The sequence below is a fragment of the Vicugna pacos genome, chromosome 32, assembly GCF_048564905.1.
Source record: "Vicugna pacos chromosome 32, VicPac4, whole genome shotgun sequence".
In the NCBI taxonomy this organism is placed as follows: domain Eukaryota; kingdom Metazoa; phylum Chordata; class Mammalia; order Artiodactyla; family Camelidae; genus Vicugna; species Vicugna pacos.
In genome coordinates, this window is record NC_133018.1 from 20,554,552 (window position 1) to 20,571,448 (window position 16,897).

At 61.2% G+C, this 16,897-nt stretch overlaps 1 protein-coding gene across 21 annotated transcripts in view; it reads right to left on the reverse strand.

Moving 5' to 3' along the window:
• Positions 1 to 2,060: 2,060 nt before the first annotated feature.
• The window catches only part of NCOR2 (nuclear receptor corepressor 2), a 313,102-nt gene continuing 298,265 nt past the window's right edge, over positions 2,061 to 16,897 (reverse strand). For 10 of the 21 annotated variants that reach the window (XM_072953425.1, XM_072953430.1, XM_072953434.1 and 7 more), the window contains 13 exons: positions 16,023 to 16,172; positions 15,760 to 15,897; positions 15,455 to 15,671; positions 12,825 to 13,366; positions 11,555 to 11,704; positions 11,190 to 11,335; positions 10,499 to 10,692; positions 9,459 to 9,608; positions 8,734 to 8,882; positions 7,906 to 7,959; positions 5,022 to 5,243; positions 3,786 to 3,965; positions 2,061 to 3,226 (listed from right to left, as the gene is read on the reverse strand). In XM_072953425.1, coding sequence (XP_072809526.1) covers positions 3,045 to 3,226; positions 3,786 to 3,965; positions 5,022 to 5,243; positions 7,906 to 7,959; positions 8,734 to 8,882; positions 9,459 to 9,608; positions 10,499 to 10,692; positions 11,190 to 11,335; positions 11,555 to 11,704; positions 12,825 to 13,366; positions 15,455 to 15,671; positions 15,760 to 15,897; positions 16,023 to 16,172 — 2,474 coding nt within the window. In that variant the 3' untranslated portion in view covers positions 2,061 to 3,044. The remainder of the gene's footprint in view (positions 3,227 to 3,785; positions 3,966 to 5,021; positions 5,244 to 7,905; positions 7,960 to 8,733; positions 8,883 to 9,458; positions 9,609 to 10,498; positions 10,693 to 11,189; positions 11,336 to 11,554; positions 11,705 to 12,824; positions 13,367 to 15,454; positions 15,672 to 15,759; positions 15,898 to 16,022; positions 16,173 to 16,897) is intronic. The other 11 variants (XM_072953443.1, XM_072953442.1, XM_072953440.1 and 8 more) reach the window with 9 other exon arrangements.

The following is a 16,897-nucleotide window of genomic DNA, read 5'->3' on the forward strand; positions in this document are numbered from 1 at the left end:
GGCTGGGGGGGGGGGGGGAGAAAGATGGGGCAGGATGATGGGTTCTTAAAGGAGGTAATGCCCCAGCTGGGTTTTGAAGTGTGTTTAGGAGTTTTCCAGGGAGACGAGGGTCAGCGAATAGCATGGGCCTTCATTTTAAGATGGAGCCAAACAAGATGGGAGTGGGATGAACCCTTTGGAGGCTGAGGACTGGCTGGTTGAGGCTGGAAGATGGTGAACCCTCCACAGGCACCAGGAGGCCATGAGCGTTCCCTGCCCCTGGCAAACATCTCTGTGTTGGGCCTGTGCCACTGTGTCAGAGTAGACAAGAGGTGTGAAGTGGTGTCAATTCTGAGGCCACAGAGACAGAGGGCTGGCAGAGACGACCATGTGGGCTGAGACTTGTGTCTATGCCCAGATCACTCTGGTCTGACCACAGCTGAGGGAGCTGCCGTGGGTTCCTGGGTGGCACCAGCATGCACGGCCAACCCTTGGTGGCTGGTGTGGCTAGCACAATCTGACCCATCCTGGATTCCAGGTGGGGGCTGGCCTGCACCCTGGATGGAGGGAGGCCCACCCAGGGCAGGGACCTTTGCTGGCCCAACACTGCCACCTGCCTGCCAGCATCAAGACTACAGCCTAGGCGCCAGGCTGAGCCCTGTGGAGCTCAAAGCACTCTGCTCACTTTGCCTCAAGGCACAGGCTCCCAGAATAAACTCACAGCACCAGGGAGGCTGGGCAGGGTCCCTGGAGGACATAGTATGCTCCCACTGCCTGGGTCCCCAGCCTGGGCAGACGGGGTGCTCAGCTGGCCTGGGCGCTGGGCACCACCGGGGCGGAGGCTGGCAATTTCTGCCTCCAGCAGGCCCTAGTGGTCTCCTCTGCAGACCCCCCCCATGCCGCGGGGGTCGTCCCTAGGGTGCTGAACGTGTGGCTGCCAGCTGACGCCTGGTGGGGGAGCCCCAGGACTATGGCCATCCTTACCAGTGAGGCCCCACCAGATTCCTAGAGGCTTCAGATGCATGAACACTGTCCCCTTGGCCAGACATGCCGGCCTCCCGGGAGCTGACGGGGCCCAGGTGATCCCTCTCTGGGTACTTGAGGTCGTGTGTCCAGGTGGGTGGAGGTCAATGCCCCTGGGTGCCTGGGCCAAGAAGCTGAGAGACGGACATGGGGGTGGAACCCAGAACCACGGGGCCCGCGGGCTTAGCATGACTCCAACCAAAAGAGAATCCCTGCTTTGCAGACTGCCTTGTTGGGGTCACCCTTTTAGTCCAAGACCTGGGAGGGGCAGAGAGCCCCCTCCCACACTCCTCAGGGCACCCAAAGGTTCCAGGATCCTGCAATCCAGGTCCACCTCCCAGGGCAGATCCAGGACTCAGCACAGCGGCCTGAGGTCCTCCAAGGGGGCACCATCTCCTGGCTGCCAGGTGTCTACACGCTGGGCCAGCCCTGGGGCCGTGGCCCAGCCCCACACCCTGCAGATGGAGCCCAGGGTCCCTCACGCCACAGGGCACGGATGACCTTGACCCAGCTGGTGGAGGTACTCTGACCTCTGCTTGGAGAGGTGGGCGGGCATCAGAGGCCACATGCAGGCTACCAATACCCCCAGCGCCGAGGGGTAGCTGAGAGGCAGCTCTGGGGCTGCCAAAACCTGCCATCTGCAGGGGCCTTTCAGGAGCAGCGCACGGGGACAAAGGCCTTCCTCCTGGGCAAACAGGCAGCAGCTACCACGCAGGGAGCCACAGCACACGCCCCCCTCTACTTCCGGCCTCGCCAGAACGCCTCTGACAGCTAAGAACTGATGATGCCCACCTCAGACACCCCCAACACAAGTGTGAACACGCACCCTCCCCGTGGGTGTGAATACGCGATACTCTCACCAGGGGTGTGACTGTTCGATGTCCACACAGTGACATCCTCACTGTGGGTATGCGTTCGCCTGCAAGGGGGACGAGTCTGGTGAGTCAGGGGATGTGTCCCTGCGCCCTCCCCCCAGGGGTACACTCCCACCGTCCCCCTCCCCAAGTCATCTGCCCTCCTGGCTGGCCAGTCCGAGGGAGAGAAGAAGCCTCTGTAACTCGAGTATAAGTCGCTTTTTAATGAGAACAACGTGTGTAAATGACAGGACGCCACCGCCGTGCGCAGATGGCGGTCACAGAATACCCATCAAATTCATTCTGCCCAAGGAAGGGAGGGAGGGAGGACGCAGGGGGGCTTGCGAGCGGGCAGCCCCTACCCCCTGCTCCTGCGGACGATGGGGTCACTGACTGTCGGCCTGCACGCGCCTCCTGAACGGTAAGCAGAGATCGAAAGCACAGCAGCAATAATACTGGGTAAGTCCTTCCTTGCGTAAAACATCTGAATTAATTCATTGAAGGTATCAAAAATATACCCTGTAAACCAATACATCATTTACACCTGCCTTTCCTTCCCACCGCTGCGGCAACGATGTGTGAAAAAAACAGTCCAGTTCCTCGGAGCAGCCGCTCGCCCCAGGCCGCACCTGGCCCTTTCACCTGCCCATCTGGCCTGACTTGGTTTCCAGCGGTCTCGTTGGCTGGCGCAGCCCATGGGGACCGGGACGAGAGCGCTGGGGGCTGGACAGGGCCTGTGTCCGTCTGTCCAGAGTGCTAAGCGGGATGGGGGCGGAGGGAGGATGCGGGGGGCTGCTAGCTCAGTTTAGACTTTGGTTCCAAATGCGTTAAGGGGGGAGGCAGTGGCGTGGGAGGTGCGTGGTCGTCCTGCTTTGGGTCCCTGGCCGCCCCGGCTGCGTGCGTGTGGCCACCACACACCTGCCGCGCCCCCTCCCTGACCCCTCCCCTCCCGAGCACCAGGTAAACATCCCCTGAGTAAGGTCACTGCACAGGGCCAGCCGGGGCGGGAGTCGTAGTTAAGGCTTTAGACAGGCAAGGATGCCAGCTCTGGACGGACGGACAGACAGGCATACAGGCAGATTCAGGGGCTCCTTCCTCGGCTGGGGGAGTCGGCAGCCGCCCGGCTCCTTGCCTGGCTGCTCTGGTCGCTCGCTGGGCCCTGGCGCCGCCCCCACCCCGTGCTGACCGTCACTCGCTGTCGGAGAGCGTCTCGTACTGTGAGCAGAGCAGCGGCTTGGGCTCCTCGTCCCAGGCGTGGTGGGGGCCGGCCAGGGGCCCGCTGCCCGCGGGGAGGCCAGGTGGGGGTGGGGAGGCCATGACCCCCGCCTGCAGCCGCATGATCAGCGGGTTGTAGGGAAACGGCGTGGAACCTGCCGGAAAGATGGGGAAAGATGCCCGGGAGGCCCCAGTGAGCTGGGCAGCCCCCATGGGCCACCACCTACAGAAATGGGGCCTTGGCCCCCTGCGACCCCATCACCTTCTAACTGCCGGTAGGTGTCTCTGGCTGCCCGCCTCTCCTTTCCTCCAGCGCTCACACTGGCTTCGTGCCCAGCCACCTGTTGCTGGACTAGCAGGAGCCCCCTCCCTGTTCATGCCACTGCAGCTGGGGTCTGCTCTGCAGCCAAGGGACCGCTCAAACCTGCAGTCGCCCCACCGAAGTCCCCGGGGGCCTCCTTGCGCTCTCAAGAGAAAGCAGAGGGCTCCCTTGTGACCCGCTGAGCCCGTGGGAACGACCCCTGCCATGGCCCTTTCTCTCTACTTCCTGGGTCCTTTGTCCCCTCTCTGATCGCACCCTTTCCCTCCGCCCGGGCCCTGACGAGAAGCACTGACAGCTCAGCTCTGCCCATGGGGCGGGCACACAGCCCCGAGGATGCGTGCATCCCGCAGGCGACAGCCCCGTGGGCCCACCCGCCCACCCCCGGAGCCCACCTGCGGACGAGGGCCGGTCCTCCCACACACGGTTGGTGAGCGGAGTCCGGCGGTTGCAGTCACCCTCCGAGTGCACCGAGGAGACGGAGGGTGGCCGGTCCCCAGACGCCAGGCCTGGGGCCGGAGACTTGGCTTTTCGACTGCTGGGTCTGCCAGAGACTTTGGCCTTCCCGCCGCCACCTGCAGGGGGACATGTGGGAAGGGGCCACGTTGGACCATGAGGACAGTGCTCACGCTACGGGGTGGGGCGTGGTTGAGGCCCTAACCGCCTGCTTCCCAGGCCCCCTGTGGAGGGAGAACAGCAGCTCGACCCCGGGAAGCCAAGGAAGTCGACCAGACGGCCAGACCCAGCCATTAGGCTGGATCCTGCGGGGGTTTCTACTAGGGGAGGGGGTACGACTATTTGCAAACCCCCTGAGGCTGCCCTGAGGCTGATACCCCAAGCGTGAAGCTTCAGGCCTCTAGCTGGACCCTGACCACTGCCTCAGGACTTAGCCAGGACTGGAAGGCTGCAGGCCCTCTGCAGAGAAGCCAGGACCCCTGGGGCCAGGACTGGGCCTCCACGAAGTCCAGAAACTCCCTGGGGCCACAGCATCCAGGTCAGAAAAATGGGCCCAAGATCTCCCTGCCTGGCCCTTGCTCTGATCTGCAGTGTTGACTGGGAACCCAGGGCAGGGGGAACTGGCCCGTCTGTCTTCCCTGACTCATCTGAGTTTGGGGCTGGCACACAGACACCAGTCTCCTCCCATCGCGCCTAAGACCAGCCATGGACACGGTGACCCGAAACGACAGAGCCCCCTCCCCGGCCTGACTGCTGTGAGCCCAGGGGTCCCCTGGATCCACACAGGGAAGGTGGGTCCTCACTCCAGCCTGATCTCCCCCAAGGAGACACAAGATGGGCCCCAGGACGCAGGCATCCCGGGACCTGTGTCCAGCAGGGGAGGAAGGCAGGGCAGGGCTTGGGCAGCGGCGTGAGTGCTCTTAGAAAAGCGGCAGCTCCCTCGGGCCCAGTGGGCGAGGGCGGACCGGGGCGACGCGGACACTGGAGGGTGCCCGCCCAGCTTGGGATCAGCCAACTCCAGAACCACGTCAAACGCGCACAAAAATCAAGTCACAAGCTCCAAAGCTGGAGGGGGTTGGTCAGAGGAACGCGGAGGCGGGAGGATTAATGACACCGGGGTGGGAACAGACGGGGCGGGTGGGGCTGGAGGGCCAAGGCGGAGGAGGCCTGCAGACCTGGCGAGGTGAGTGCGTGTTCACTCCGTCCGTCAGCAGCGGTTATGGGCATAGCAGCGGGCAGGCTGGCACTGGCATTCAGAGAGTTAAAAGCATTGGCGCTGAGCGGGTGCTCCTCCCACTGATCATATTTACCCATGAGCGCCTTTCTAATAATGGCCTCCAGCCCCATGTTGGTGCTGGCATGCTCCTGCACCGCCTGGCTTCTGCAGGTCATAAGGCCTGGGAGAGAGACACACACACAAAGGGGCCAGGAGGGGCCAGAGGACAAGGGGAGAGGGAGAGAGAAAAGCAGAGAGGGAGGGAGGGAGGAGAAGAGAGAATACACAGTGAGCACATTTCGGCAAAGCAACGTTTCTTGATTTCCCTGTCTTCCCCCCGGAATTTTCCTGCAGGGGGACGGGGGGCTCCCTCTGACTTGGGCCCTGGCAGCTCTTAGGAACTCCTGGGGGGAGGTGGGGTTGGGGGGTTAGATGACCACCCCCCAAGCCTCATTCCTACTCTGCCCTCTGGGAAATCAGAGCCCCTTCTGGCCCCCTATTCCCAGCTGGGGCTGCTTTTTTTTTTTTTTAATTCCAAGTGGCCTTGAAAAGAGGGAGTAGGGGCGGGATCAGAGGGTCGCCTTATTTGCTAAGAAACTGAGGGAAGGTAGAGCTCAGTACTGGGCATGGGGGGGTCCACCTTGGCTCCTGGGGGCCCCTGGGAGGCTGGGAGGGATGCTGACCAGACGGTCCTCCAGCTGCCCCCACCTGCGAGGCCTGGGACCCTCAAGCCCCTGCCTGCCCCCTAAGCTGGGCCTAACTCTCCTCCCGCCCCCCTCTCCCCGCCTGGGAGCCACGAGGAGAAAGAGGTGCAGAGACGGACGGTGAGGTGGGGGTCGTAGCCATGCAGTTACGGTGCGTGTGCGGGGGACAGGGCAGAGCTGGAGACAGTGGCATGGCCGCCCCCGGCCCGGCCACCCCGGCACAAAGTGGTCCGATCCGCAACGGTCCCCCATGGATCCTTCCAGACACCCGCTGCAAAGTCGTGTCAGTTAAGCCTTTTCTATTTACCAGGTTTTCTGTCTCTTTCTTGTTAACCATTCCGGGGGCTTCTGCAAACCCTGGGGAATGTGCCTCTCTTCGGCATTTTCTGTTAAACCAGACTTTGCTTTCAAAAATTGCCAACAAAGCTATCTGCCATCGGGCAAAATTTTCATGAATTTTAAAACTTCCGCTCTGAGCCAACTGTATGATTACCAGGTGGCTGAATGACGGTCTTGCCGACCCCCTAACTCATCTGTAAACTGGACTGCTGGCTCCTGGGACACTGGGAGCAACACGGCACCTTCTAAAACTCATGTTTCCAAAGCGACTATTTGCCATCAACATTTTCTTTTTTTTCCTTTTAGTTTCAAACTCATGCACAGCCACAGGATACCTCAACCTTTTTTTCAGCTATGTCCTGGCCACATTTCACTAGCACTTAAAAAAATAAAAATTTCCATCAAGAAAATGCAAAATCTCTAGCAGAGGTGAGTGCTGGGGGACAAAAAAAAAAAAAATTATGATCCTACACACGAAAACACTGGGAAGTGGGAAAAAGATGTGAGGAAGACACGATGGTTCCTTGGCAGGTCAGTGTCCTAGCCATCACAGACGTTCACTGAGCTTTCCCATTCAAGGTCACGGGTCCGCAGTCTGACGGTCTAGACAGGAAGCCGATCATCTCCAGTCACAAAGCAGGAACTAAAGCAGCAGAGACCGGGGTCTGGGGAAATTTTTGTGTGTGGACTAAACTGCTTTGAAAAAAGTTGAATCTAATTTATATACAAGTTTTCACACAAATCTTTGTTGTCCTGTGTGAATTTCTACGTACACACGCAGCTGTGTGTCTAGTGCCTTGGTCAAGGTTTAGAACGTCCCGAAAACATTCATTTCCAAACATCTCATTGTTTCGGCCAAATTGTCTCCTCCTTGTTGCTTGAGGCTCAGCAAAGCCCCAGGTGTCTGGTGTCTGGGTGGACGGACGTCGGGACCTCACTCAGCAGCCCCGCTGGCCCCCTGACAAAATCCAATAGCTGCCTTCTGCTCCCCACGTTCCCAGAGCTCAAGGCCTGTGCTAGCCCCGGGGAAGGTCAGCACATCCCCCGCTGCAGATGCCCCTGGCTCTTCCCATCGGCAGGCCTGCCCACGGAGGGCATCCGCCCCGTCTGCTCTGGGCTCAGCCCTTCACACCAGACTCGCCAGGGCACTTCCCCACAGCCTCACTCCTGTCCTTCTATGAAGGCTGCAGAAACACACAGTGTGGGCCCTACCAGAAGCTGGGGGTCCAACCCCAGAGGCTCCAAAACATTCGAGAAGGCTTAAGTTTTCCCTTAAAATTGTGTGTGAGTTTTACACCCACCCCTGTAATGCATCGGCCTTGCTTCCCCAGCCCCCTGGCTGGAATGTGCAAGGAAAACTAACGTTCTATCTATAGAAGATGCCCACGTGGACCCTGAGTGCAGCGTGCGTACGCACAGGCCCACTTCCCATCCACGCATTCAAACCTCCATCTGAGACCCCAGCAGACAAGCCAGGGAAGTTTCTGGATAGACGTGCGTGATTCTAATACTGTACTAGACGCACCAGGAGACCTTGGCAGTGAACTCCAGATAGAGACTCCTTGCCACTCTCGCTGGCCTTTGCATCTCCACTGCAGGGTTTTGTTTAGACCACAGGAGCGGACATGCTTGAACTAAGAAAGGCCGCCTGTCACCACGGCTACGGCTAGTGTGGGGTCCCGTTGACTCCCAAGGCCTCACTCCCAAGTCTCCTCCCAGGTCCAGACGCTCAGTGTGACCTGCCCGGGGCACCCAACGACGGGGGAGGGGGAGGGCCGCGCAGCCCGGACGAGTGGTTACCTGCTCCGGTGATGGCTGGCATGTTGAAGATCTCTGTCCCGGGCTGGCCGATATCTGGAGGGGGTGATAAGATGGGTGAGACCTCTGGGCCCACAGGTCCTGAGGAATCACCTGCTCCCACCTGTCGCCTGTCTGGTGGAGGCCAGGCGCACCTCCTGGGAGCTTGTCAAGGCAGACGGATTCAGCAGGGCTGGGGCAGGGCCTGAGATTCTGCATTTCCAACCAGCTCGCTGGGGCTGCTGACCTGCTGGCCCGTGCCCTGCACTTGGCAAGACCCTGAGCTGGACAAGCCTGGGCTGGTAACTATCTGCAAGGCTGTGACCCCAGCCCCAGAAGCAGAAAAGCCTCCGCAGGGCCCCTGAACTACCCTCAGCTAATGAGCTATCTGAGGCCCGGGATGGTGACGACCCCTCTTTCACTGGCTCACCCACTCGCGCATTCTCCTGAGGTGTGCCAGGCACTGTGCTTAGCAGGGGCCGAGCTAAGCTAGGATTTATGCCCAGGAATCACATAAACAGGGGAGAGAAGTCCCACACGTGGCAGGCACCATGAACGGGGGACACATAGGGCCCTTGTATGGGTGCGACCCCATCCCTGGTGCCCGGTATGGGGCTCAGCGCAGACCACTGCGTGCCGGGCACCGTTCTGGGGGCTGCACTCTGTGCAGCCAGCACTGACAGCAAAAAGACACGGCCCAGGGGTCCCTGAGTGTGAGCTGAAGGGCCAGTGCGAGAGCTGGTCAGCAGGTGCGCCGGGCTGTGGGTTTCGCTGCCGTGCTGGCCCCCAGCCCCGCAGCCGCCCCCCGCCCGGGGAGGGGCGGGCCCTTACTGTATTCGGGCTCGTTTCGGTTGTGGGTGTTCAGCTTCTTGTTGATCTCCTGTTTCTTGGATTTGACCATGGCCGAGTTGCTCTCGGTCAGCTTGCTAAAGAAGGCCGGCGGCTGGCTGGTATTGCCTGGAGATTTGGAGCCCATCCTGCTGCGAGGATCAGACACCCCAGGTCAGTTCTTTTGGCGCTGAGCTTGCATACCCTTGATGATGGGGCGCTCACCATCTGAGCTGTCTTAAAAATTCATCCTGTGCCTGCACCTCCCATCTCTTAGGGGCCACATCTGAAATCTCCTCTGTCGTTCGCCTATGCCTAGGTTCAGGGTATCTCTGGAGAGCTCAGCTGCCCTGGGGTGCAACACCTGTACACCTGCAACAGTCCAACCCCTGTAACGGGCCTTGGGAACCAAAGTGGACTCAGACCACACCCTTCCTGGAGGCCAGGCGGTCTGGCTTTGTTGTCTGCGTTCATCCCACCCCTGGGACCCACTTTGGTCCAGCACATTAGCTCTTTATTTCTCAGATCCTCAAATGCTGGCAACAGGGGCCGGGCCTGAGCCGAGAGACCCCAGCCTAAGGCACGGGAAGCTACTGCTGAGGTCCCCCAGCTGCACCCCAAAGCTTCTGGCAAGCCCCCACCTGCACAGCAGTGGACCGAGGCTGCAGTTAGGCAAGAACCCAAGTCCTCAGCATCCCAGGACGGGGAGGGGGCTGTCATGAAGGTACCTGGGCTCCGCCTGCTCCCCGTCCCGGTACAGCAGCGGGTACATGGCGCTCCGGGGATGCCCAGGCTCTGCCATGCCCTCAGGCGGGGACACGGGCTCGATACCGTCCTCACCGCTGCCCAGGGCCGACGTCTTGCTTGGCTCTGGAGACCTGGGCGGAGAGAGGGCCCCAGCTGTGGTCAGAGCTCAGAGCTCCTGCTCTCGAAGGGGTGCATGGATGCACCCCTCTCTCCACTCCCCCTCCAAGCCCTGCCTCACTCTAAACCAGGACTTCACGCGCTTCTCCTGTGAAGGGCCAGAGAGTAAGTATTTCAGGCATTGTGTGCCACTTGTAGTCTCTGCTGTATTCTTTTTCATTTAGTTTTATAACCTTTGAAAACGAAAAACCAGCTCTAGCTCCTGGACTACAAGAGAACAGGCTGCGGGCTGGATTTGGCCTGTGGGCAGTACTTTGTTGACCCCTGCCACACCCCATGCCAGGGACCCCACTGTTCCCCCAATGACACCTGCTGTCTCCCACTTCTGTGCCCCACCAGAACGGCTTCTTCATCCTAGAGCTGGGGGCCCTGCCCACTCCTCTCTGACCCCGGGCCTCCGGGGTAACCAGGAGTGTAAGCACACGTGCATGCCGGGAGGCTGCTCTCAGACCACACAGTGCTGGCTCAAATCCCAGCTCCACTACTTACTGGCTGCGTCTCTGTGGGCAAGTGAATTCACTTTCCCATGCCTCAGTTTCTTCACCTGTGAAGTGGGGATAACATGCCTGCACTGCCTGGGTTTGTGGTGAGGATCCTGGTTAACAAGCGTGAGGCACTTAGCTCAGTGCCCGGACCCCAGAACGTGGTGTGCGTGTCAGCTGTCATCTCACAGCACTGTGACCTTGAGCAAACTCCCCAGTTTCCCCCGAGTCTCAGTGTCTCATCTGCACAATGGCTCTGAGTGGGCCTCACACTTTGCTGAGCTCAACCCTCCCAAGGCAGACACCTGATGAGGGCCTAGCAGTGCCCAGCAAGGGGCACCCCGCCTCCCTCCCCCACTCACCTCTTGCCCCCTTCACTGTGGGGCGAGCCACGGGCTGGGGCGCCATGGTCCGGGGGCGGGAGGTAGAGGTCGCTGGGTGGGCGGCGGAGGTCCAGGACGGGGCAGCTGGCTCCGGGGAAGGAGTAGAGGGGGGCGGGGAGGGGCGCGCTGAGCTGCTGGGGGTGGTGCCGCGTGTAGTCCTGCGTGATGACCTCCTACAGCCCGAGGAGTAGGGGAGAGGTGCGGGGTCAGGGACCAGCCATCCCATCAGACCCTTCCGGGTGGGGTGAGGACTGGACTGAGCTTTGTGGGGCAGAACCCTGCGGCTGGGCTCCAGGCCCCCCATGTGCTTCGAGCCAGAACATAGCTGCCTCAATGCCCCCAAATGCATGGCAGGGGGGTTGGCCAGGGTCTCAGACTGGGCCCTGAGATAGGTGGGACTCCACTGGCCAGAGTAAGTAAGATGTGAATCGTGGGCTGGGGCACCTATGGCTCCATCAGCTGGATGAGGGGACAGCTACAGCAGCTGAGTTTGAGATTCTGGAACCCCTGGCGTGGCTTGTCCTCGCCAACCCCCAGATCCCTGGTTCACCCCACCAGGACTCAAGTTTACCCACCAGACTGTGTGTGGACCCTCCCCTCCCTTCCTCAGGGCCTGGCCCCACCCCAGGTGCAAAGGCAATGAGGAGGAGGGCACAGAAGGCGTAGTTACACTGATATGCTGAGCCAGGGTGACCACCCGCTGGTGACCTTTGACCCCGGGAGTGGTCTGGAGCAGCGGGCTGGACGAGGGCTGGCTCTCGGGCAGCGGCCGCAGGTGTGGGAGGTGTGCAGCCTCACCGCTGAGCTTCCCTGGGCCTGTGGACAGAGCAGAGCTGGTCAGAGTGTGGCTGGGATGCGCGAGGCGCGTGCTCAGCAGGGCTGCCGTCCTCAAGTCCCAGCTCTGCCCTTTGAGCTGTGCGGCAGGGCCAACTCCTCCACCTCCGAGCGCCTTGGTCTCCCCACTTGTGCCATGGGGCAACAACTGTCCCTGCTTCACGGGGCTGTGGTGGGTGGGGGCGCAGGGCAGGACCCCACCTGGCTGCTTGTGCCGCAGGTCCCCCTCCAGGTGGCTCTTGTCGAGCTCCTCCAGGTGCTTGGGGAGCCCCTTGTCGTGGGTCAGGCTGGGTGAGCTCACGGGGCTGACGGGCTCTACCCCGTCGGGGCTGTAGCTGCCGCCGTGGTAACCTGCAGCAGGGCGAGGGGGCGAGTCAGGCAGGCGTGGGGACTCAGGGCCAGGCTGCCCCTCCCAGCCCGCCCTCCCATGCTGGTTGGGGCCCCAGGGCCGGAGTAGGGGGGGTATTTGGGCGGATGGAGAGAGGGAAAGAGCCAGAGTGGCGGCTACTGCCTGGCCAGGGGTGGGGGTGAATCGAGAAAGGAGGGTAAGGGTGCTGCAGGGAGAGAGAGGACGGTAAAGAGATGGGTGGAGAAAACACGCAGAGAATGAGACACACAGGTTGAGGGAGATGGAGGGAGGCCCAGGGAGAGTGAGAGGTGGGCGGCAACACAGATGGAAAAAGGGACAGGGACAGAGGCAGACCCAGGTTGTGGGGGCTGGGGGTGGAGTGAGATGGGGAGGATGAGTCTCTGGGAAGGGGGTGTGGGGGCAGCGGATAGGTGGTGAGGGAGTGAGACTGAGGTCCCAGTGCCCCTGCCCGGGCTGCAGCTCCCGCAGTCCCCCAGCCCCCCAGCCCCACCCCAGCACAGGGGAGTCCTAAGCTGGGGCTGGAGGTGAGAGGGAAGCACAGAAGAACCCCCTTTCCTCCAGGGATGCTGGCTGGTGGGTCAGCAAGAGGATGTGGGGCCAGGTCATCCCCAAGGCTCCCTCATGACCTGGGCAGGACGCACGGGCCAGGTTCCCAGCTCCTCCTGGAAAGTGGGGGTGCCCCACTCTCCGTCTTCTCCCCACTGTATGCCTCGGGGGGCGTCCTCCAAACCACACACGGCAGCAGGCAAAGGCATCAGCCTGAGCCCCTCCACAGCCCCGCTCCCCAAACAAAGGCGCGAAGGGGGAGATGGGAGGCGTGGCTGAAGTCAAAATCACAGATCCATTCATTAAAGGAAAAAAGCGAAAATCCAAAAAAAAAAAAAAATCATGATAAAACGATGTGCAAATGATGAGGTGCCCCCAGCCAGAGGGGGTGGGCGCAGCTGAGGAATCATCAGAGCGTGCAGTCGACGAAGACGAGTTTCAAAACAAAATACCAAAACCAACAAAAAATGGGCGGGGAAAAATAAAAAGCAGAGATCTGAAAATATCTTTAGGCCACAAGACGGGGTGGGCGGGCGGCGGGGCCGGAAGTCTTACCATCGCGAGGGGAGTCGTTGGCCAGCGAACCTCCTTCTCGCGGCCCTTTATCGTGAGCAATTTGACGCATGATTATCGCGTCTATGAAGGTGGCCGCTGTCAGGGTGGTCTTACCCAGAGAACGGAGTTCCAATTCCTGGATGGAAAAGGGTTTACTTTGAGTCTTTTCCCGGTGCAGGTCCGCGGCCGAGGCGGGCGGCGCCGGCTGGTCCGGGCTGGCGTGGTGGGGTGCGAGGCTCTTCGCTGGGGTGCGGGCGATGGCCGCGTGGCTGGAGCCGGGGGGTGCCAGGGGCCGGGGCTCGGAGCCCTTGCTGGGGGAGGAGGCAGGCTCCAGCCCTGTGCGGGCCGGGGGCTTGGCGAGGAAGGTGTGGCCGGTGTCCACTCGGGGCCGCTCGGGCCGGGTGACCCGTGAAGCCTCCTTAGGCAGCAAGACAGGCTCCATGAGGGTGGGGTAGACCCCGTCCAGGGTGCCGCCCAGTGGGCAGTGGGTGGCGGGAGGGAATGTGGCGGCCGGGCGGACAGGCGAGGAGGTGGAGGTGGACCTGAGGGAGGAGAGGAGGAGGGTGAGCGATTGCAGGAGCCACAGCCGGGGGCCTATGAAACCGAGGTAGGGTCACCCCTCACTTCAACACCCTGATGAGTCCCCACTGCCCTGTAATAGCTCCCAAGGTCCCCACAGCACTGAGAGGAAACCCTCCTGCCTGTGGCCCATGAGACCCCATGCAATACGACCTTACCTAGCCCATCCATCCACCCATCCATCCAGCCCATCTGCCCAAAACTTCACTGAGCACTTCCTATACGTCAGGCACTGTTCTAGACCCTGAGGGTATGGCAGTGAACGAAACAGACAAAAGTGCCATACGTTCTGGGTGAGAAGACTGACTACACATGGTCACAGATAAATTACACCCCTGTCGGTGTAGCAACGGCTCAAAAGCAACAGGCCTGGGCGGACAGCAAAGGAACTGTCGGGCAGGTGGTCAGAGGGTCTCCGAGGTAGCTGGCACACGAGCCAGGAGGAAGTGAGTGAGCCACGTGAAGAGGCAGGACACCACGGTGAAGGCCGGGAGGGTGGGCCCGGATGTGTGGTTCGAGAAAGGTGGGAGTGACATGACCCGGGGGTAAGATAAGGGGGCAGCAGGGCCCAGCTCTCCCACCTCGGCCACCAGGGGACACACAGGGCTCCCTGACGTCCCTTCTGCCTGGAGCACTCTCCTCACCCCAGTAGGGCTGGCTCTGGCTACTCCTGAGAGTCCTTTGTCTCTTCCTCCAGGCAGCCTTCCCTGATTGCTGCCCTGGTCTAGACCTTAAGCCCCCAGAGGGCAGGGCTTGCATCAGCCGTCACCACGTCCCCCACCCCTAGCACAGGCTGACCAGGAAGAAGGAATGCACCGATGCACTCTCTCTGACCTTCACAGGGTTAGTGTAATTATCGCCTCTGCAGATGAGGAAACAGGCTGGACGTGAGCTGGCCTGACTCCATCTCTTGTGGCCCGTCAAGCCCCGGGTTTCCACGAGGAAGGCCTGTGCTAGCCCCTACTCCCAGGGGTCTTACTCAGCTGCATCGGGAAAGGGGCTTGATGTCCCTATTACTGCTGGTGTGGGGAACAAGGAGCTGGCATCTGATGACCGGCTCTAAGGGTCAGGTGCCTCTGTGCTGCGTAACCGCTGGGGACCTGACTCAGGGGACAAAGCCGACGCTCTGGGGAAATGACATTGTCATTTTTCATAACTGGAAGGGTGGTGGGGAGGGTATGATTTAGAGCAGCAAGTGGAGGAACACTTAAATGAATGGACATTTCATTCTGGAAGAACCAGCCGCTTCAAAACAGGTCCCTGGGCAGGGAGGGTACAGGGAAAGCTCCCTTCCCTGACAGGCAGCTCTGCCCACAGTCCTTGGGGATGAGGGGTCGGAGGTGGGTCACCAGAGGGGACTCTGGGGGGCACATATGGGGCCTGGGCAGCTCCTCTCATCTTTAGGGAAACTGGATTTTGTCTCCCAAGCAAGAGAGACACTATCTCCTCCCTATAGGGCCTTGCTGAGTTCTGGGAGGAACAGGAGAGTCCCTTACAGCCCTCCTTCTGCCTCTCCCTCTCCTTTCCACAGACCATTCCTGAACTCGACAACATACCAACGACTCACCCAAACCCCCACCCACCTATCCAGTTCACCACCCATCCACCCACCCACCCAACCCATCTATCTAGTCACTCACCCACCCACCTCCTCACCCACCTAATCAACCATCCACCCACCCACCCACCCATTCATCTAGCTCAGGCACCCGTCTATCTACCACCAACCCACGTAAGCACCCACCCACTCACCTGGCATCCATCCACTTCCCACTGGTAATCTATTACCTACCCATCAGTCCATTCATCTATCCACCCACTCATCCATCTAACCCAATCACTTATCTCTTTACCTACCCACCCATCTACCTCCCAACTACTCACCTACCCACCCACCCGTCCTCTCATCTACTCATCCTCTACGCATCCAGCCCCCTGCCCACCCACTACTCACCCTCCCATCTGTCTCCCAACCCACCAGTACACTCATGTGTCCCCCACCTGTGTCCAGCGACCAGCCACCCAGCCGCCTGTCCCCTCCCGGTGCCAACCTGGCCCACCTCAGGACCGTGGGCGTGCTGGGCTCCACGGAGGTGATGATGCCCTTCATGCCCGTGTTGTGCAGCACGCTGGGCCTCTGCTGGATGGCATCCTGGGTCCGGGGAGAGATGGGCGAGTGCTGGTGGGAGTGGGAATGGGAGGTGGGGCGGCTGCTGCTGCCGCCCCCTCCCCCACCGCCACCGCCGCTGCCGCTGCTCTGCTCCGTTCCTGGGGGGCACAAGCCGCGGTATCAGAGGCGCGGGCCTCAGGCAGCCGCGGGAGCCCTGGGGCGCGGGCTGGGGGCTCGGAGTCCTACCAGGTCTCCAGATGGGCGCGTGCTCCACTGTGGTGGTGGACGTGAGGATGGACTTCTCCCGCTCCCGCTCCCGGTCGCGCTCCCGTTCCCTCTCGGACGAGGATGTGGCCGTGGGTTTTGTCAAGTGAGTGGGGCCTCCTGGAAACCAAGGGCCTGCGGCTCAGCCCCGGGGACAAGGAAGGGCCCTGACCCTGTCTCCTCGGGTGGAACAGAGAGGGCAAGACATCTACCTGAGGACACCAGAGCGGGGTTGGGGGAGTCACCTGGGGAGAGCGGGGAGCTGCTGAGCCGGCTGCTGAAGTGCTGGGGTGCGGTGGGGAGGTAGGCGAGGCGGTCCATGGCGGTGGCTGGCGTGCCTGGTGTTGGGGGCACCAGCACAGGCAGGTGTGGCACTTGGGACAGGTCGATGATGCCTGCGAGAGGAGGTGGGGCCAGGGGCTGTAGCCACAGCAGGGGAGGGGGGCCAGGCTGCCTGCTGGCTGGACTACCCTAGCGGGGGGGCAACGAGTGCCTCCTGAGAAGCAGCTCGGCCGGACGCCCCCTCCTAGCCCCATAGGACCCTTCTCTGAAGGCCATTCTCAGTCCCACCTCCCTTTGCGCCCAAGCCCTGAAGTGGGCGTGCTGCAGTGGGTGCCCACGCTCCTCGGTGAGTTCTTTTTGCTCTTTCAGCCTCCAACCCTACACGGTCGGTTCCTTGTATTCAGTCCCCCATCATCTGAAATACCTGGTGTGACACCCCCCCAACCCCCAGCCGAAACGCCAGCCGGACCCTGGCTGCAGTGCCTGTACTCGGCTGTTCTGGAAGGACACCCTAGGAGGACGACCTCCATACACACACGCAAAGCAACCACGGGCTGTTTGCCAGTCAGGGGAACCAGAACGCAAGCAGCCTCACACTTCCCTCTTTTTCTGTTTCTTTTCAGCTCCAAGGACCCCACCCACAAGGGCACGCACAGGCACACCCCCGCTGGGTCTCCGTGTGCCCTCGGTGTGGTCACACATCCTGGGCCTCTAAGGCAACCACACTCTCGCTGCCGCAGCAAGAACATGTGTCCGCACTCGGGCACACGCGTGTCCTGGGCTCTCGGGAAGCCTGGGCAGACCAGGAATAAGGCCCCTCTGGGTGGAGGGGTGCTGC